General features: G+C 52.4%; 2 protein-coding genes across 5 annotated transcripts in view; one reads left to right on the forward strand and one right to left on the reverse strand.

Moving 5' to 3' along the window:
* WT1 (WT1 transcription factor) overlaps window positions 1-16,126 on the reverse strand; it is a 33,090-nt gene extending 16,964 nt beyond the window's left edge. For 2 of the 3 annotated variants that reach the window (XM_068147863.1, XM_068147862.1), the window contains exons 1-4: window positions 15,385-16,126; window positions 11,187-11,309; window positions 10,861-10,963; window positions 5,128-5,205 (exon numbers count right to left, since the gene is read on the reverse strand). In XM_068147863.1, coding sequence (XP_068003964.1) covers window positions 5,128-5,205; window positions 10,861-10,963; window positions 11,187-11,309; window positions 15,385-15,775 — 695 coding nt within the window. In that variant the 5' untranslated portion in view covers window positions 15,776-16,126. Of the gene's footprint in view, window positions 1-5,127; window positions 5,206-10,860; window positions 10,964-11,186; window positions 11,310-11,501; window positions 12,589-15,384 lie in introns of those variants that run through there. The other variant, XM_068147861.1, reaches the window with a different exon arrangement.
* LOC137445825 (uncharacterized) lies at window positions 16,100-17,963 on the forward strand. 2 transcript variants are annotated; one of them, XM_068147864.1, is made up of 3 exons: window positions 16,100-16,305; window positions 16,418-16,460; window positions 17,007-17,963. In XM_068147864.1, exons 1-3 carry the CDS (start codon window positions 16,128-16,130, stop codon window positions 17,548-17,550), a joined length of 765 nt encoding a protein of 254 aa, XP_068003965.1. In that variant the 5' UTR covers window positions 16,100-16,127; the 3' UTR covers window positions 17,551-17,963. The 2 variants fall into 2 exon arrangements, 1 of the variants encoding a protein (XP_068003965.1); XR_010988496.1 differs by lacking the exon at window positions 16,100-16,305 and having other exon boundaries at window positions 16,315-16,456.
* The last annotated feature ends 2,093 nt before the right edge of the window (window positions 17,964-20,056 follow it).

The raw sequence follows: 20,056 nt of genomic DNA on the forward strand, positions 1-20,056 counted from the left end.
GAAGAGCTCGCTTTTACCATTAGCCCAGCAAATCCTCGACACTCGGAGAGTAGCTCTTTTAAAATGATTAATCGCAAAGCTGTACAGATTGTACAAAGATTAATAAAAATGAAGGTTTTACAGATGAGAATGTGTGATGAAAAACAGAGCAGCTTTAGAGAGTTGTATCAATCTAAGTGGTTATGTAAAAAAAAAAACCCCACCACCAACTCATAAAAGATGACATTCTAATCTGAATATTTTTTAAAAAACAATCAAGCTGTAATTTCTCTCTCACACCATTTTTACTTTGTTAAACTGAAACTGTCTGCCTAATGCATGAAGCAGTTACAACTTAATCTGAAGAGCTAAGCTTTTCATTATTATTTCATAAACCAAAAAAGGGAAGCTTTAGGGCGTACTGAAGAGAGAAAATTTCAGATGAAATGTGAATACACATTGATTCATGAGATTCAGACTTGGAAGAATGAAAAGGGGGGCAAAAAAAAGGCAGAAAGCAAGATTACATAAAACAGGCACCACATTAAGCCTCAATTTAATTGTGTTTCAATGCAGGAACAGGAATTTTAGGGTTTAGAAACAGAGCCAAAAATGAGGCAAAGTGAGGGTGTGGGCTTGTCCCGTTGATAACAGAACATAAAGGAAGAGAAGTAGAGTTAATTCCCTCTGCTAAAATATTTACCATCCTAGCACCCTGGGAAAACTGTATGGAGACAGCAAAAAGATTCTGGTTAGTTATATAGAAGATCATGTTTCTGCCTGTTTTTTGTCTGATAATGTTACAGAGGGCAGAGTAGAAAGCTGTATTTTTATCTACACTTTCCGAGGCAAAAGAATATTAAAAAATGTGATTTCACAGCCTTTCTGCCACCTTCAATGAGAAAACCAGCTGGCTGATGAAATGAAGGCACTGGATTTTCAGGGGACCCTAGTCTCTCTGACTTCAATGGTCTTTGTTTGGTTTGTGATTTTTTACCATGGACATGAGCGAAATCAAGATTTCACCCAACACTTCTCTTCAAAATGAGACCCTCGGTTCTCAGTGGGGAAAGGGAAATTCAGTACTAGAGACAATAGATCTTTGTCCATTTCCAGGCCATCTGATTGCAGAACTGAACTCAAGGAAGAAGCTTTGCACATCCAAATTTTACTACTGATATCAGTAAAGCTAAATAGAAATAGCTTCACAATTCACTCCTAGACAAAACAATTGTTCATTCTCTCATTTTAGAAGCAGTTTTAATAGTATTCCACAGACATCATACCAAATTTTCCTTCCAGTGAGCCTGTGCAAACAAAAATAAATACAAATTCGTGTGGAACATGCTGACTATTTAATACTCAATTAAAACCAAAAGGGTTTGTCTGGCTATACACTTGATCTCAAATGATTGTTGGAAATATGGATCAAAACTTCTAACTGCAGCTGAAGAGATAATTAAGCAACACTGCTGTTGTTGGGTATGTGGCTACACTTCTTATGTGCTCTGCCATATCACTTCCTGCTTGGTATAAGTTATTTCCGTGTCACTTTTATATAGAGGTCATCAAAATATCAAGAAGTTTTTAGTCATGAAGTCTACTTCTACAAGGGAAGCAGTATTTTCCACATTGGACAAATGAGAAAGCAACACACAAAAAAAATATTAAGGACAGAAAGTGAAGGGAAAGGTGTCCACTAATGCAGGACATCCATTCTGAGATGCCTGGGAGCTGATTTCTTAGGGTAATAAGCAAAGTACTCAATATCCCTGCAACAGTATAAATCTGATCTCAACTGCTCCAAACAAACTACCACAAAACAAGGAACAAACCATCAGCAAATAGTCTAAAGAGATAAAATCCAGTCCCACAGTGATGTTCAGTGCCCCAACCATGAAGCTTTCCTTTCGGATCCTTGAAACTGCTGGTTTGTGTGACAGCTCTCACAGACCACAAGCCAGCCTTCCCTCTTGCCTACCCAAAGTTCAGAAGGTAACAGAGAAGTCCCTGGACAAACTGACAACACATAATGAAGGCACTAGCTCACAAGTCACTGTTCTTCCCTCACACGAGTTCTAAGCACAGCTTGAACTCAACTTTTGGTGTTCAGAACCTAAGCAAAACTCTACAGTACATATTCAACTCACTTGGACCCTACGGTATCTGTAGCAGGTTGTCTTCTATAGGGACAACTCCTTGCAGAGAAAAGCTCATTTGGGCCTTCAGACCTCCTTTTGGTTTGCCAGCAAGTGGAAACATCTAGAATTCATGGCTGTAGCCTCCTCTATCTGCTTCCCCATTTACACCTCTTTCCCCTTGCCCTGCCACTCTGTCATGTTGTCACATTCTGTCAGAAGACATCTCTGCTGTCTTTATGTGTCTCTCTCCACTATTTAGCAATAGCTCACCAGGCACTTCATTCCATACCTTCAGCTGCACACCTCTGTTTGTCATTCAGGCCATGCCTAACACGCCTACTGAAAGCACTCAAAGAGTAAAACCCACCAAGACAAACAATCTTGCCCACAGTTCCAATACCTGACATTAAAATAACCAGGGCAGAAAAAACATTCAGGAAAGAAGTCTTCTAAAGCCTTAAAGGCATAGGCTTGGAGCAGATAAAATCACTTCATAGTTTATAAGCCAGGCTTTTCTGATCACGCACAAACAGGACTGTTCATAAGGTTGCAATTCAATAGGAATGATCTTTACAGTGAGAGAAAGGGACATAGCTTTGGCCACCTGACAGTACTCCCTGCCAAATGTCAAACTTTTAATCTGGAGTGAAGAGATTCTGGAGCTGATCAGCCAAATATTGGCAAGACACTAAACAGCTAAAACCAGAAATTTCTCAGATAAACAGATAGATAACTTCAGCATAGAAGTTGCTAACTAACTCTATGTGAAATGGACAGCAACAGCTTCATTTCAAGATGTTAAACTTATGCTGAACATGAGCCTAGAAAGCAAGCTATTGAATTGGTCTGCTGTCAAGTATAAAGGGTATGGCCCATAAGTTTTATATAACTGTAGAGTTCTCTAACAATTTGCAGAACTTACTGGTAATGTTTTCTTCCTGCTTACAATGTGCAAAAGTTTTATTGAAGCCAGGAAGAAGTGCTGGGGAGAACTCAAGGAAGGGAGCTAAACAAGAACTGTCATCATCAGACAGAATCTAGAAGCTCTATATTTCAACAGAAAGATTGATTCCAACATTTTTAACTTACAACTACAAGATTGAGAAAAGCATCTGAAATACTAAACGCCTGGGAATCACTTATGAACAGTTCATATATTTTAAAGATGTAAATCTTGGGAAGAATACCTTATGTTCATGGCAACCGAGATTGGAGGTACTGTGTATTGTAACTCTCAGCCAGAAAAGACAGATAACTCTTTTGGCTCATATTACCAGTGATGAGGCTATGTCTAGCACTGATTTTCCACAGATTCTACAATCTTGGCCTATACCAAAACTTTCAGCTTTGTTTTACCATAGATCATTCATCTTGATTTCTTCATTTCCCACCCCCCTCCTTTCATGCATCTTAGGTCACATACTTTACACTGCTAACAGTCTGACTTCTGGACAAGAAAGAAGCCATTTATTTTGTTCAGTACTCTTTTAATATTTCTATTGTGTTGGTTTTGTTGTGTGGGTTTTTTTCTTTTTCTCTCTGAGATCCCCAAAGAATAACCTCTTCCTTGCTTTAATAACTTGGACCTTAGTCAAGGTTGATGTGTTTCTCTATTTTGCAGGACAGTTTCTTCAGAAGAGACGAAACAGTGTCTAATATTGCAATTAGTGATCTTTACAGGGTACAGAGGAAATAAAAAACACTTATTAAAAAAATATATTAAAAAGTAGGAAATAACCTCTTGAAAGAGAGGATCAGCAGCAAAGACACTCAACTGCATGCAACTGTAGAATTTGGGAATCTTCTCTAACCACAAGAGAGCTCCATGGTCATTTCAATACAGATAGTTTACTATGCTACTGTCTTCTTCCTCTGACCTTCAAACACCATTTGTGAATGAGCTAGAAACAGACCCATAATGGTTTTTTCCTTTATCATGCCACAGCACCAAGTCCATCTTGAACAAGCTTTTCACATTTATGGAAAACTACATGAAAACATGGATCTATGTGGGGACTTCTGTTCTTCACTTGACACTGCACACTGAGAACATCCCAAAGCAAGCTGGTGGCACCTACCTTCAGTAGGGAAGCCTTCATAACCAATTATCTACCCAGAGTAGAGCAGGCAATCATTGGCTTTATCTTGGCCAAGATCAAAAGGTGCCTCTTTCACTCATGCTAGTAATCACAGGTGACATAAGGCGAAGATACAGCATTGTACCAACCTATTGGGTCTCCATCTGACACTCACTGGGTGCGTCAGAGGACAACCAACCCACAGCAGGGGTACTGGCACAGTGTGTTTCCCAGCGCCTTGCTCACTCCTTCTCCCTGTCCTTCCTCGGCGTCCTTCCCTCAGCCCAGGAGCCGGGAGCTGGAGGCCGGGCGCGGGCTGGGGCTGCTCGGCTGGGGATGGAGCTCCGTGTCCCCCCCAGGAGGCCGCCACCCCGGCGGGGCCCCGCGGCGCCTCGGGGCCTTCCTGCCCGCCCAGCCGCAGGAAGCCCCGCGGGGGAGGCGGGCTGGAGCCTCTTCCCGGCAGGTGGGAGGGCGACAATGGTTAGGAGGAAGGAAGCCGGGAGGCGGCGGGGCCGGGACACAGGACGCAAGGCCCGGCGAAGGGAGGGAAAGGAAAGAAGGATGGTAGGAAAGGGCGACAGCTCGAGAAGAGCGTGGAGGGGCCGCCGCTGCCTCCTCGGCCCGGCAGCACTGTCCTCGGTTGAGGTGTAGCCCCAGGCGGCAGAGCCGGAGCTGTAGCCTGCCCCGGGGAGCTGCGCCTTTCACTACCTGCTGCTGCTTCACCCGATGAGCCTGACCTGGGCAGCGCCCGAGTGCTTAGCTCAGCATGTGTTGTCAATATACCCGTAAACTACAGCCAGAAGGTGAGCCACTGTACCAGCATTTACTCCTGGTAGTGACCAGATTCGCCTCGTAAAATACAAGATAAAGTTAGCTCCGTAATACAACTACACTAAGACAGAAGATTACAAAAGAACAAAGCGCCTTACCCCTTCAGCGTGGATCCCAAGTTCATCTGATTCCATGTCATGCACTCAAGCTGTGAGGTCATTTGGTATAAATTGTCACTGTTGTGAAATAGGTAGAATTAGAACTAAAATTACAAAGATCAGCTTAAAACCGATATGCGAAGACAGCGACAGTTTCCTTGTTTAAGTATGTAACAGTAGAAAATTAGTTTGTTTTATATAATCAATTGTATCGATGTATTACGAAATAAATTTTTAAAAGAAAATTAAATAACAGGGAGTAAAGGGTGTGTATTGAAAAGCCCATTTCATTCTACAAGCCTGACCATTTGTAAATAGCTAGAAGTGTGGACATAAAACATTTTCTTTATAGAAAAGCAGTATCCGATATAGACACATTGAAATCGATGAAACGAATACGGGCTGCCGGGGACTAACGAAGCGGGTTATTTGTTTTCAAAAGGCAAATCTGTTAACTGTTCTAACAGTGCAGTGAATGGAGTGCAGCAGCTATCGTGGCTAATGATGGATGTGGCTACATAGAGGGGCTTGACAAGCGGGAGAAAAATGGAGTGGCTGAGCGATAAGCGAAGCTCACCGCTGGAACACGCTCTTTCCCCGCCAGTACGCGCGGGGGGCTGCTGCAGACGGTGGCTTCCCGACCACTGCTTTCTACTCAGAAGCGGCAAACCCGGGCAGCGTGGTTGCGGTGGACGACTGTGGGATGCAGCGCGCAGTGGCGGTCCCGCAGCCGCTGCAGCCGCGGAGCCGCTTAGCCCGGCAGGGTTTCCCCTGTCATGCTGCAAAGCCCAAAAGGTGCCGCTGCGCCCTCTTCCCCCGCCCTACTGCCCCGGAGCAGACTGCGGGGGCTCCTCAGCTCCGAGCTCTCCACAGCGCGCAGCTCCCGGGGCCTTCAGCCGGGTCCGTTAGTGATGCCGGCGGACAGCCGCTCACAATGAACGAGAGTTTCCCCGTGATTAATTACACCTAAACTCGCTGGACGTCACTCGACGCGGTGAATTGATATCAGCCTGTTATTAGAAGAGGGTATTTTTTTGTTCTTACTTTTTTCCTTCGTGGCAGGTAGAAGCGACCTAAAAAAGTTCGATTCCAGTGGGAAGCTTTTGCATATAAAAACAAATTAAGTGACTTCAATCCTGAAGTATGCGTAATATCATTTGTCAGTATCACTGGACACTATTATTCATTAGTGTGTCTGAACTGCTATTATGCTACTACAATGTCCTGCATATCAGCTCAGGAATTGTTAAACTCTCCTGCAGTTTCCCCATTTGCAATAGCAGTCCGTACTGGTCTGTGCCAACTACGTTTTGCAATTCCACGAATTCTTCCTGTAATGCTGCTGTAATTAATTCCTCCAGGACCCTGATTTTTATTAGAAGTGCCCGCCCGATGCATTTACAGCAGGAGATTTCCCTTTAACTTTCTTTCGCTTGACAGTTCATTTATAAGAACCTCCCCCACGATATCCACTTTTTCCCCTCCTTTGCTTTTTCATAAAGCAATACACTTATTCATCTTGTCACTAGCTCGCAGCCACTGTATTGCGTGCCGCCTTTGGGTGACAGTGTCCAAAACAAACTGCTTCGAAACCAGCGCAACGTCCAGCTCACCATCTACGCCTCCCCGTCTGAAGCTCCCTCCTGCCCTCCCCGATTTACGGCCGCGCTTCGCTCCTGGGTTTGCAGCTCAGACAAGGGCTTAACGGCGGAGCCCGAGCTGGCTTCAGTTTGTGGCTTTCGGGCAGGCTGGGCGTCCTGTGTAGTCCTGGGAGAAGAGATAGAGCCAAACCGGGCTCTTTCTGCCAGAAGATTGAGTGCCGCGGGAGCCCCAACTCGGCTCCCCGACTCGGCACCCTATACCACCCCACTACGCTGTGATCTCTCGGCACGCCCCGGGGTGGCCTAAGTCCCAGCACTGGGCGCACATGGAGGGGCACCCCCCACACCGGATGCAGAGGGGTCTTTGTGATCTCTGCTCCCAGAAGTGGACAAGGAGAGAAATTTCTTTCCTGTGGAGACGCTGAGTCCACGACCCTGAGAGGTTTACACCTAGAAAAACCCGGGGCTGCCCAAGCTTTGGCCAAACCGTGTGAAAGCGGCCCAAGGCCGAGAGGCAGGTGGGCACCTCCGGTAAACCCAGAGGCAGGAACGGCCTCGCCGGCCGCCCTTTAGCCCAGGGGGCACCGGGTATCGGCATAAGACTGACCATCTCACATCTGACATGTGACAGAGAATAGGACATCTGAGACTCCATTTACGCCTCGCCATGGTTTGTTATCGACAGTACCGTGAGGTGATCTCATGGAATTAACGTCTCCTCTCCAAACCTCGCCTTTGGACGAGGTTTGAATGATGAGAAGGAAAGCGGGGTCTCTGGGGATGTGCCTGCACTGATTCCAATCAGAATCCTTGGCCCTCCAAACGGCCACAAAGACGACACTAAAAATAACTTATTTTCATTACAGAGATGCTTTTAAAGAGAAACGAGAGGAAGAGGGGGAACGTTTCTACAGCGGGGATTAATGTAAGTTGGAGTGGAATAAAAGGAAGTCAACGCTGAGCAAAAAGGGAACTTAAAAGGAAGCCAGTAGTAGATCATATAGAGTTTGTTTTGGCCTGCATTGCAGTATTACCGAGTTCTTGACCTCTGCACAGAAAGAGCTATAATCTGAACCGAGACTCCTCCACTTTTAAAGTCCTTGTAAGTGTGACTCACAGTAAATTTTCAACATCGAGCATGTTTACTACATTAAACAGTGCGAGGTAGAAAAGTTCACATCACCATTTTAATGGACCCACAAATGCTAGTCATCTAAAGCACACTTGCAATCTGTGCGGGTTTGTCATCCATGTCCAGCTATCAACAACAGGCACAGTATTACTTGGCAGAGGAGCAAGCTGCGCTGCAAACACAGAGCAAGTAGTTGTTGAGGCGAGATATTTCAGAGATACTTTTGTTTCCAGTAGAAGAATTAAGATATTTTGACCATTTCTTGCAAGCTGTCGCCTTCCCGACTGTTTTGCCTTGGTACTGGAGGGAAGGGAACGCTCCTCAGCCCCAGGTCCGCCCCAGCACCCCCCACAGCAGCGGCCGGGCCAGGCTGAAGGACAGAGCAGGGAAGCCGAGAGTGGCTTCTTGCGGGCTCTCGTACCTAGCTGGTGAGATGGCGGGGAGGGACAAGAGAGCATCAGGTGGAGGCGGTTCACTCCTGCGTTTCCTCGCAGATGCTTTCTTGTGGGTGCAAGGCCGGGCGGACCCGAAGCCTTGCCCGGGAGAGTGGGCGAGGGAACGCGACGCCCTTGTGCTAATCGAGTGTCCTGGGGAGGCGTGAAGGAAAGGCGGTGCAGGGGAAGCACCGGCCGTCCCACCTCACGGGAACGTCCCATTCCCGAGCTCGGTTCCTCCTGCCACACTGCCCCCTCTCCACTGCTACAGGCGAACGGGAGCGCCTGCTCTCCGCAGCCAGTGCAACAGATGTCAAAGCTGAGCTGCCAAACTTGCCCCGAACCGCGAAAAGCAAAACAAATCTTCGAAACGAAGGTACGAGATTAATGCTGGTTTAACAAAACTAGCAATACAGATTCCGCCCGATTATCTGGGTATAAAAACCGGCTGGGACAGTGCAGGAAGTCTTCAGGCCTTTGGAAATGTGGTTGAGGCACGCCAGATTTTGCACCATAACTAGTCACACAATTTTATGACAACACTTTCTAGAAAGAACACTTGCGTAGGAGGAACATCGTTTTTATCCAGATGCTTTGAACATGTGCAGGAGGGGACGTGGGAAGGCCGTGCCGAGCTCACCCACCTGTTTAGGCTCAGGTGTTGGAATAGGCTTCCTGCAACTGGAGCTGCCCTCGGCATGGAACAACTGCCCTGACTCGCACTCCCACGCATCAGTATTGGCTTGAGTGAGGTTTAAGGGCTTAAACCCTTATCCTACTGAAGTAAGCAGGAAACCTCCCTGGGAGCAGAGCAGGACTAAAGCTAAAGTCGGGAAGAAATCGTCCCCGCAGCGCTGCCCACTTCCGCTGGGGTCGGAGCCCGCAGCGCTGGGTGGAGGGTGGCTGCGTTCGGGCGATGCCAGGTTGTGCTCAGGCCCCCCCACCCCCCACACCCCCACCCCTGCCGGGCATCTCTAGGCGGAAGCACGTGGAGCAGAGAGTTCTCGTCCTAAGCAATGGATTCCTATTGGAATCACACCTCCCAGGATCGCGGTCGCTCCACAAAAGAGACAAACGGGCTCCGCGGGAGGGAGCGCCCGCGGTGCAGGGAACTCCGACACGGGAGCAGGGCATGGGGGAAAGAAGCAAGCCCCGGCGGGCGGCGAGACCGGGGACAGCGGCAGCTGACCGTGGTGCCTCGGAACTGCCCTCCTCAAGCCTCCCTACAAATCATATTTATAGATTTCCCTGCAAGGCGAGCAATCTCTGTCACTTCAGCGAAGGACTTCACCCCGCCAATTATTCTGCAAGCTAATCTCTCTGGATAGGCTTCTTTCCTTCCTTCATTACCTCATTCCCTCCTTCCCTTGACGTCAACTCACGTTCATTAGCGAAGTGACTTCTGGAAGTGACAGAATTTTGTTGTCCCATGTCCAGTGTTGATTAATCAGGAATGATATAACCGGCCTACAAGAGAAGCTGCACGGCTTCCTTCACCAAGCATATTGTTTTGTGTGCGAGAGTTACTTAGCAACTCCAAGACATGGGACAGACTCCAAGTTCACAAAAAGTTGAAGAATAAATTTTGGGGAACTTCTTTGCTCACTAAACACATTGTAAAACTGCAAGAGACGTGCCCAGCCCCCATGCCAGACCGAAGAAAAAGGGAAGCCGCGCTTGCAATGGCTTAATCTGTTGGCAGAGAGTCATGCTCGCAGCAGAGCTCCAGACGCACCTTTCTCCCAGCGAGGAAATCCGATTTATTTATCCGGGGGGTTATTGCCCCGTTTTCAATAAATAACCTCCCTGCAGGCCAGTCGCTGTCATTCCTAGGAGCCATTGGGAGGGCTCTTGGTTTTGCAAGACGAAGCCCCTGGACAGAGTTGACTTTTAATTGCTTGTACCACACTCTGTCCATCGCTGCTGCTCACCAGAGAGCACTCCTACACTTTCCCGGCCTTCGGGAAGGGCGGTTGGGCTCCTTGAACGTCGGATCTTGTCACTGGGGCTTGAAGCCTGAGATGCGGCAGGGGAGGACCGGGATGCTCAGGAGCACGGCTGGACCGGGCTCCGCGACGGAGCCCTGCAGCCAGCCCCTATATCCTTAGCACCCGCGGTCTCCGGGACAAGCGGGCTCTCGCTCCGCAGCGGTAGCCGGCACCCGCTGGAGACCGGCTCCCCGATCCGGCAGCACCGTGCCGGAGCCCTGCGGGGGGTGCTCGGCCAGCGCCAACCCCCGCAAAGGCTCGGGAGGGTGAGGCTTCTTAGGAAACGTAGCTATGAGACACTGCGAGGCCTGGGGTGGAGGGCGCGTCGTGTTTTTTGTTTGTTTGTTTTGTTTGGTGGATGGGGGAGTGTTCTGTGTTTGTGGTTTTGTTTCGTTGTGGTTTTTTGTTGTTGTTGTTGTTTACGTGCAAAACTTTTTTTTTTTTTCTGATAAAGGAAAAGTAAATCTATTTCCTGTCAGAAAGGAGAAAGCTGTTTGCTCGGACGTGGGCTCTCCCACCATGCTGTTCAAAGACCCGCGCAAAAGAGGCAAAACGAAGCTCGCTGCCGGCAGAGGTACCTGTTGTAGGGAGTCCGGAGGAGCAGGGCCTGGCTGCCCGTGCAGGTGTCGGTGGGTGTGTGACAGCCGTACACCGGAGGAGGTACCGAGTACTGCTGATCCCCTGCGGAGAAAACGGCAAAATATTAACCCCTGCGACGACCCACCGTTCTCCCTCGCCCTACGCTGTAGAGGGGGCTCCAGGGCCTTGTCCTCCAGCGTTTGGGCAGCTCTAGCAACGTGAGAGCCCTGCGGGGGGGTGCAGAGGCGCGACTCCGGAGTCCCTCCCTTTGAAACGAGCCCCCAGGCCGGGAGTGAAGTCTGAACCCCGCGGAGGCTGCAATTACCTAGCGAGGATTGCTGGCTGATGGGGTCCTCGTGTTTGAAGGAGTGGTTTGTAAACTGAGCAGCGTGGTGGGACGGCGTGTGGCCATAGCTCGGGGTCCCGTCAAACGCCACGGTGCTGTAACCTGCCGAAGAGACCACAGCGGGGTTAGGAGGAGCTTTGAGCCCGCTCCGCCGCCAGCTCCCCGCGACGCCTCTCCAGGCAGGCGTCGAGCGAGAGGAGCACACGCCCGGCAGTGTGCCTCAGGTTTTCAACGTCCGACGGCACGCCGCGGGCTGCTGAAACGCAAAAAAGACACACAAAGGCTGAGCCCCACCGTTCACTGTCTCATAGCACCCCTCTGCCCAGGACACGCCTTTCGTAAGGCTGCGGGGGCGGTGGGACCCCCTCGGAACCCTCTCGAGAGGGAGAAGCGAGCCGGGCAGCCCGTTCCAAAGGCGGAAAGTCGGAAGTCTCGTTCGTGCTTGAAGAGAACAGATCGGCTTCGGTAATAAAAAGGATGTTTTCATTAATTGTTGCTCATATTAAAGAGGAAGATTCCCATCTGTTCAGTGTACTCCTCTGCCGTCTCCAGTTTAGAAGTTACCCTTTAATCTTTCATTCTTTTTTTCTCTCTCTTTTTTTTTTTTTAAAGCGGCTTTCTGAAGAGTCTGCAATAAAGAGGCGGAATGAAAAAATAAAACTCCTCCTTTCAGCGAAAATTGCTCTCCAAAATAATAAACAGCCTATTTTGTTTCCTACAGCGAGCAGATTCAGATGGAAAGAGAGCACCTCTGCTGACCCTGGGCCGACACCAAATCGTAAATCAGGTGCTTGGACACCAACTTTCATTAATGACTTGGAGCTGGCTAAACAACTTCAGCTAAAAAAGTAATTACAAAGTAATATTATCTCAGAGGCTTCTCGGCTCATCAGCATTTACCCCGAGAACCATGCTCCTCGAGAGTCACTCTTCCAAAAAAAAACCAAAACAAAACAAAAAGTCCGACGAGGGCTGGGAAAAGAAACTAAAGCGACGACGAGCACTCCCTCCCTCCTTCGCACCCCTCTCTCTTAACCCGCTTATTCCAGCACGGGCATCCTTCACACCCCTCTCTGGATGTGGCATGTGGCTGGGGGGGTGATTTTGCTAATGGACAGGGAATATTCGGGTCTATTTCCAGGCTCTCTGTTCCTGTCGGTGCCGGCTGTTCGGTGCTGTACAGATCTCAGCTCACCACTGCCGGAAGAAAGCTATCGTGGGGTTCAGGCAAAGTAAAACGGGCGATAGCAACAAAGCAATCCGATAGTTGTTTCTCCCTTTTGTTTTCCCTGCACACAGTCTGGATCCAGTGATATTAGAGGACTTCATGAACCTACAGGGTTTCGCGGGAGAAATTAAGGGAGCACTGGGGGAGGGGGGAAAATCCAGAAGACTGAAACTTTCACCTTCGCAATGATTTTAAACCGGCCCGGAGACAGCCCTGAGATGTAAGTGGAACTGGTGTGTGCCCGGCAAAATCCCTCTCACATCCTCTTTGCCCAGGAGCAGAGCTCCTTTCGCGGCGGTCCGAGCAGCGATGGCAAGCCAGTACCTTACAGGCTCCCATCCCACAGCTGTTCCTCGCTCCTTATCTCCTCCCTCGGCCCTCGGAGTAGAGGTTCAGCCTTCAACTCCCTTTTCCCCATTTCTCTCTCCCTCTTATTTTAACTTTCAGAAAACACTGACACTTTCTACGTAACTTTTGGCCAGGAGTAGACTTTCGGTGACCTTCAAAACTCAGCTCGGAGCAGAACGCGGTTTTGGCCGCATTTTCCGGTGTTGCCTGACCCAAAGCTTCAGGAATGTGATAAGAAAGTTGAGTTCTGAACCGAGATGCCGATAGTGAGGTCTCTTTAATTAGGGCGTTATCAGAGCCAGGTCTGATTAAAATGTGCTGAAAATAATTGAAAGTTGTACATCTGCTGGAGAACGGGGCCCGCTGGAGGCATCCAGTTGTTGGAGGAGCCCAGCTGCATGAAAGAGACAGGCGAATGAGAAGAGGAAAATTGGGCAGAGGTTTCAAAGCCTTAGTTCCTTAACCCCCCCATCCCAGACTTGGCAAAGATGTCATCGCAGAGCCAAGGTAGCATCTTTCCCACGGTCGGAGGAATCAGACTGGCGGGGGGGGGAGAAGTAGTTCGACCCTGAGGAAAGCCAAAGCAAGAACATTTTATCCATCCACCAAAAAAAAAAATCAAAGCAAACACTCTTTGCCGAAATCTTTACCGAAGGAGCTCGCTATGTGCTGCGAAACCAGTTGCAACAAAACCCCAGTGCCATCCGTGCGGGGATGCAGCCCCCAGCAGAGGGAACAACCCACACACACACACCTCCGCCAGTGGAGCGGCTGCTCAGCCTGGCGGAACGCGTGAGCTGTGTCGTGGCTCCCCAAGACGGTGCCTTCCTCCAGGCCCTTGAAGGGCCTCGATGCACCCGGGACCGGGCCGGTGCAGAGCTGAGGACCCTCGAGTAGGCACAGGTGTGTGCAGCACTGGTGGTACGGCCTGCAAGGCGAGCAAAGCCCAGCGCGGACTCTGTGCTTTGGCACAGTAAAGGCTCTGTTTCTTTCCGGGGAAGTTAAGCTTAGACTACAGGGTGACGCGGGGTCGCAGCTATTTTGTTCCTTGCCCACCCAGGGCCGAGTTTATTTTCCTCACCTTCCTCTCTACCGTCTCGTCACTCTTTGGGCCTAGTGATCACAAATCTTTTTTAATGTCTAGAATTATTGCAAATGTCTGAAAAATATCCCCGGCAGAGCTCCCTGGCCTCTCCCGGAGCTTCAGCGATGCCGTTCACCTTTCCCAGCCGGGCTCGGCGGCCTGGCTCAGGCCCCTGGCTCCACGGCTTCCGAGGTTAGAGACCGGCGCTGGGAGGACAGCAGCCGGGAGACAAAGACAGCAGAGCGGCGGCACTGGGACCGCGACCCGGCGTTGCCAAGAGAAGGCCTTCAGCAGCGGCGCGGGCCCGCTGCTGAACCACCACTTCCCCTGCACCCATCGCCTCCCCTCGCTATAAACGGCGCTCCGGGACGCCTTACCGGCCTCGGGCCACCCTTCGCGACTAGAACAGAGCGAGCCCGTCCGGCTTCGCTCTGGCCTCTGCCTTCGCCAGCCGGAAAAGCCCCAGTACTCCAGTCGCCCCCAGTCCCTCTCTGTGGGTGCGCGGTTGCCCCTGCAGTGCACAGCAAGGCCGGGTGGGTGGGTGCAGAGAACCCTGCGACATAAGCGGCAAGACCCCGGCGAGTCGTCCCGTTCCTGCTGGGCCGCGTAGCCTCTGATTACCCGACCTGCCTCGGCCAGAACCCCCCCGGCGCTTCGCTCGGGACCAGGGAGTGCGGAGCAGGAGTTCGACAACACGGGGAAGGCTGAAGGAGGAAGAATAAGACCCGAAAGCTCTTGGGCAAGAGCTCCGCAAGCTCGCCCCCTCTCCCTTCTCGCGTTTGCGCCAGCAGATGTTTATACTGCAGCCACTGGAAGAAAAACGATTAGATGATGATCCCGGTGCCACACGCAGGGGATAATCCATCGCCCTGCCGTGCAGCCCACGCAAATTTCTCAGTGCTGTGCAAACCGCAGCCTGTCCCGGTCACGGAGATGCTGAAAATATACTATGTGGCGACCCTGTTTGCGTGTCCCGACCTGGGGGCATTCAGCGCTCCCGAGGTTAATAGAAGGGGCTTGGAAAACACTGGCATGCGGACAGCGGTTTTCGGATTTAGGAGGAGGTTTGGAGGTAACACACCCACCCACCCACCCACCCACTCCCCCGCTTCCCCCAGATTTGCAGAGAGAAATGTCTCGGGGCACCGTTCCCATCTCCGTTCCAGGTCTTGCGCCGTCCCCAGCCCGAATAAACCTTTGGAAGCGAAAGGCCGCTCAGCGACGGGAAGGGGCCGTGTGGGCTCCAGCCCGACTGGGAGAGCCGTCCGCCGCAGCCTGCTGCCCCGCAAGAGTGGTGGGGGCGAGCAGCTGGTGGCTCCTAAAACTCCCCGGAGCTACGTGGCTGACTTGCGAAGAGGGCAAAGAGGCACAGAAGGGATGGATTTCCTAACCCTGCCCGGCTGCCGCGGAGAAAGGCTGGGCTCGGTGTTTACACTGAACGCGGCCCGGCGAGGATAAGCGGACGCCCTCGGGGGCCGCACCCCCGAGCCCGGGGTTCCTGTCAGTGCCGCTCTTACCCTGGTTGCGGATCGCTTGCTGGCTCTCCAAGCAGTTGGGCAAGTAGGGCCCGTTAGGGAACATCCGAGCCTGGCCGGAGGGCGGCTGGCTGGGCGGCGGGGCGCCGAAGGGCCCATAGCGGCAAGCCCCTGCAGTGCCGGTGAACTGGCCGGAGAAGTGGACGGTGAAGGCGCTCAGGTACTGCTCCTCGTGCGGGTCCGACCCGTTCCAGCTGGGCTCCTGCTTGATGAAGGAGTGCGGCCCCAGAGAGCCGTAGGAGGCCCCCGGAGGGAAGTCCAGGACGGGAGCCCACTGCGCCGCGCTGCTCACCGGCATGGTACAGTTGCTGTTGCCCGGCAGGGAGGGCACGGAGGGCAGCAGAGCGTTGAGGTCTCGGACATCGGAACCCATTTGCTCGCAGACCTTCTGCCTGCCGCCGGGCAGCCAGTCTCCTCCCGGGCCGCACTTGTTCCAGGATACCTGGCCCCTGCCCGCCAAGCCGGAGGCCGGCTCCGGCTGCAGGCACCAGGCTGGCGAGCTCAGCCCTTTGGGAGAAGTTTGCTCCGCGACGCAGCTCCCCGGGTCCAGCCCTGCGGGAGCTGGCAACAGCGACAGGGAAAGGTTGTTCTCCAGGATCGCCTCCGGGTTTGCACCCGCTCGCAGGGCAGGGCACGGCAGGGCAGGGCGGCGTGTGCCTGTATCTGTGCGTGTGTCCGTCTGTCCGTACTCGGGGGGCACAACTGCCTCGTACGCCTCACCTCGGATGCCTGCTCACCCTCAACTTTGCAAAGCTCAAATAGAGGCGCTTGCAGGGGAGGAGGAGCCAGCCACGCCGATCCCTCCATTCACACAGCCTCCGCCGAGGGGCTGCCCACAGCCCGCTCCGCTGAACCCAGCCGGACCAGACACGCGGGGGGGAAGGGGTGGACGAGGAGAGCCGGGTATGGAGGGGGAGAGGTTACTGTGGGAGAATATATCTCCCCTATACATCACTCCCACCCCTCTTCTGGTGCAAGCGCCACTAAATCTCACCATAACATCCCTTCGCTTTAGGAGAGACTTGCGAGCCTATTAGAGGGATCCAGGTGGCCAGTAAGTACGTGCTGGATGACTTCCTCCGCCAGTCCCGTGCGTGTCCGTGGGGACGCCCGAGGGCGGTGGGGTCGCAGGCCCTGGGGACCTCACTGAGACGCCTCCGCCCTTGCAGGAATCAGGGGAAGTGACACAGCCCGGGGCGGGCGAACCTGAGAAGGGAAAGCGCCTTTCCAGGTGCCTCTCCCGCTATGGGAGGAACCCGCATCTCCCTCATCTTCTGCGGGCTGCGAGCTGCCTGCCCCGAGTCCCCGTCTCCTCGCAGTGGGTGCTTCCAGTCCCGGACACCGGGCCGCGGCATGTTGCTCAGAGCTAGCCGTGCCAGGGTACTGGGGGCTCCGTTGGAGAGGAGAGGGGTGAGTCGCCTTTGCAAGGGGACCGAGGCTGGCGTGTGACAGGTCCCAATTCCGTCTCCCTGACCTCCCCGTGTGTGAGAGGGCAGGACATGGCTGGGCAGGTGGGGGAGGATTACAGCGCCGTAAGTAACTTGCTTTTGGAAGATTGACTTGGCACTGTTCCTGAGGAGCCCTGGACTCTCTTCTTTCCCCAGCCAGCAGCTCCTTCCTCAGAGTGCATCCCGGAGCCGGCGGCCGAAGAGCCCTCGATGGCATCTTGTCAATCCTACCAGGCGACAAAGCGGGTTTCGGGTCAGCCCTGGCAGCGAGGGATGCCATGATTCCGGCAGTGAGGGACCGGCGGGAAGCTCCGGGGCGGGCGGCAGCGCCCAGGGGACGTGGCGGTACGCGCGGTGGCCAGGCGCCGGCCAGGACCCGAGGCAGAGGCGAGCCCGCAGCCTCGCCCGCGGGAGATGCGCTCACCGAATACCAGAAAAGGCATTCTGCTGCCTTTCTTCAAAACTACCCGGGAGAGTGTGGGGTGGTGTGATTCTACGAGCACGCATGGGACAGCCACAGGGAGCTGCGAAGGCGGAGTACGCGGGGGAGCACCGCGACCCGCCTGCCCTATCCCCTGCGCAGCTGCACCGGCCGCTGCTCACATCGTGGCACAGATGCCACTGCTGGTGCCGTGGCAACACCCATCAGAGCTCAGCCGTGTCCTCCGGCCGCTTCGCCCTCTCTTTCCTGCTAAAATAATAACGAAAACACCACGACCTGCTGCTGTAAAGACCGAGCCCGTTGTCCTTCCGGTTACAACTTACACTTCGGTACTTCCTCCCGCATCAGGACAGGTTACCGCAAGTGTCACCAACCTCGAAACGATATTTTAAAATTCAAAGGGTAAACACTGCAACAGAGGAAATTAAAATAGGTCGTTATTACAGTAGCCAAGTATAATTTAATTTTCTCTTTAAACTTTACAACCAAAGCAGTCAGGTGTTGTTATTCGTGAAATTACCTTAATTTTCACAAATTATCTTCTGAGAATTCCCTTTAAAAAATATATATGTTATGATGCGTAAATATCTTTATTACTGAAATCTATGTGTAAGGTGAGAGCGAAGGATTTGTTGATTATCTTTGCCGATATTAAAGATCGAAGTTCACAAGGTCTGTCGCTTTTTACGAGTACACACGAAGCTAAACCGCTCTAGGAGGGTAGCCGGCGCCGGGAGCGGGGAGTGCGCTGCTCTTGCTGCCCCTGCCAGCCCCGCCGCTTGCTCCCGCTCTGCTCCCGCCCCGGAGCTCCCCGCACACCAAAGGCACCCTGAACCCACGGGGGCCTTGCGGGGCTCTTGAGGAGAGCTGCAGAGCCGAGAGCGAGGCTGATGCTGGATTACTCATTTCTGTGAACGGACCGACACCTGACGCTGGCCCCCATCAGCCCCGGCTCTGAAATCCAGTGTCCGTACAAAGATAAGAACCTTTGGCCAACCCAAACGGAGTATTAAATTTCCGGTGAAAACTAGACCTCTCTTGGTGCAAACAGAAACAACTTTTCCCGCAGCAGACTATTTTTCAAGCAAGTGTGTGTGGTGTTTGTTTGTTTGTTTTCCTTGAAATAACCTAGTTTGATAAATCTTATAAGGGAAAGATATTTTCTCGACTTCTTAGGTATGCGTTATTCCACCTGGGAGGAAGTACTGCTGCAGTCCTTCCAAGCTTTCGCCTCTCGCTCTTTCCAGCGGTGGAACCTTTGTCCGTCAGCGCATCCTTCCTCCTTGTGGATGGTGCTCACAGAGCGGGGCTCAGCCCTATGCAGCACCGTGCACCAACACCTGCGCTCTCCCGGGATATCTCGGCTGAGCAGGGCCGGCGCGTCCAGGGAATGTCGAGGGTGAAACACTCAGGTGCAGCCTGAGAAGGAGGGAAGCCCGGACCCTTCATTCTGACACTGGCTAGGGACTTTTGAGAAACGGCCAGCACCACTTTCTACAGCCGTCCCCTTACAGACAACACGAAAGACAGAAGAAAATCTCCGTTTTGCACGTCTCTATCCCTAGCTGAGAGCGGGGACAGAAGGTCCCCTCGGGAGCGCCTCGGCATGCCGAGAGAAGCTGCTCCTTCCGTGCAAGGGACATCTGCTTCCCTGCTGCCCGGAGATCCTGACCCCGATTCCAGTCGTAAATCACCCTATGCCCCGCAAACCGGGCGCCTGCGCCCGGGCCTTGGTGCCCAGCTGAAAACAATAGCTAGAGGGATGGCAGTTCAGGGACAGCATCTCCTTTGCTGGGGTCCAGACTCAGAAGGTCGGAAACTTTTTACTGTCTTGCCTCCAAACGCAGCCCGATACAATCTCTGCCAAGCAGCAGTCAGGGGTAATTGCTTTGCCCACTATTCCAAAGCTACTCAAATTTCCCATGACACTCAGTTTTCGATTGTGCTCGAAGGCATGCTCTACAAGAGTAAACAACTGATATTTCCTGGACGAGGATTATTCTATTGGGATTCCCATTCCATCCCGGGCAAAACGGGCTCGGGAACCTGCTCCAACCTGAGCAACGCTGAAGCACCTCCCAGACGGCGTTTTCCCGTTCCGCTCCCTCCCCTGCCATCCTAACCAATTAAGAGACCGATAATTCTTCCTGCACTTTCCTAAACTCACAAACGATCGGGCTGCGGCTCGGTGGTGGGGGAGACTTAAACAGAGATAAATCCCCATCCCTTCCAATCTTGCTCACACCGCTTATAGCTCTCACGGGGATCTGTCTCCTTTCGCTTAGGGAGCTGATCACAGTTTGATTGTTTAAGTGCTAAGACCAGCAGAAACAAAGCTGCGAGGCATCTACAGGAGCTCAGGGCGCAGAGGAGCAGGAACTCATCACGGCATTCCTCGCTGTTTCTCCGCCGGCCACTCCGGGCACTATGGGAGCCCCCGCCAGGGGGGGACTGGCCTTCCCCGCCTGGTCTGACGGGGGCACTGACACGCTTTGGAGCTGGGGAGAGGACATTTTGCTTATCCCTTCAGGGGAAAAAACAAACTTTTTTTTTTTTTTTTCCCTGGCACATGGAGAGAAGGCTGTGTGTACGCTCCCCGGCTATCCGCGGAGCAGAGCAGCACACAGGCGCCTCTGGCGCTAGGGTCTCGCCGAGAACAGCGGCGAGGTTCGAAAAGCAGCCGCGGCGAGGCTGCGCGGCGGACAGCCCCTGGACGCCGGGGCACCGGTGCATCACCCTTGCTCCTGCTCCCGCCCCCGACACT

This window comes from Melanerpes formicivorus, unplaced genomic scaffold (genome assembly GCF_026170545.1).
Source record: "Melanerpes formicivorus ecotype bairdi unplaced genomic scaffold, bMelFor1.0.p_v2 SCAF_16, whole genome shotgun sequence".
Classification (NCBI taxonomy): Eukaryota; Metazoa; Chordata; class Aves; order Piciformes; family Picidae; genus Melanerpes; species Melanerpes formicivorus.

What these genes read in the sequence shown, in the direction of transcription:
- LOC137445825 (XM_068147864.1), top strand. Translation starts at nt 16,128, where the DNA reads ATGCCTGCTCACCCTCAACTTTGCAAAGCTCAAATAGAGGCGCTTGCA. An exon ending in GGGTGGACGAGGAGAGCCGG is followed by an intron (nt 16,306 to 16,417) that starts GTATGGAGGGGG and finishes CCTTCGCTTTAG; the next exon opens with GAGAGACTTGCGAGCCTATT. An exon ending in GGGATCCAGGTGGCCAGTAA is followed by an intron (nt 16,461 to 17,006) that starts GTACGTGCTGGA and finishes TTCTTTCCCCAG; the next exon opens with CCAGCAGCTCCTTCCTCAGA.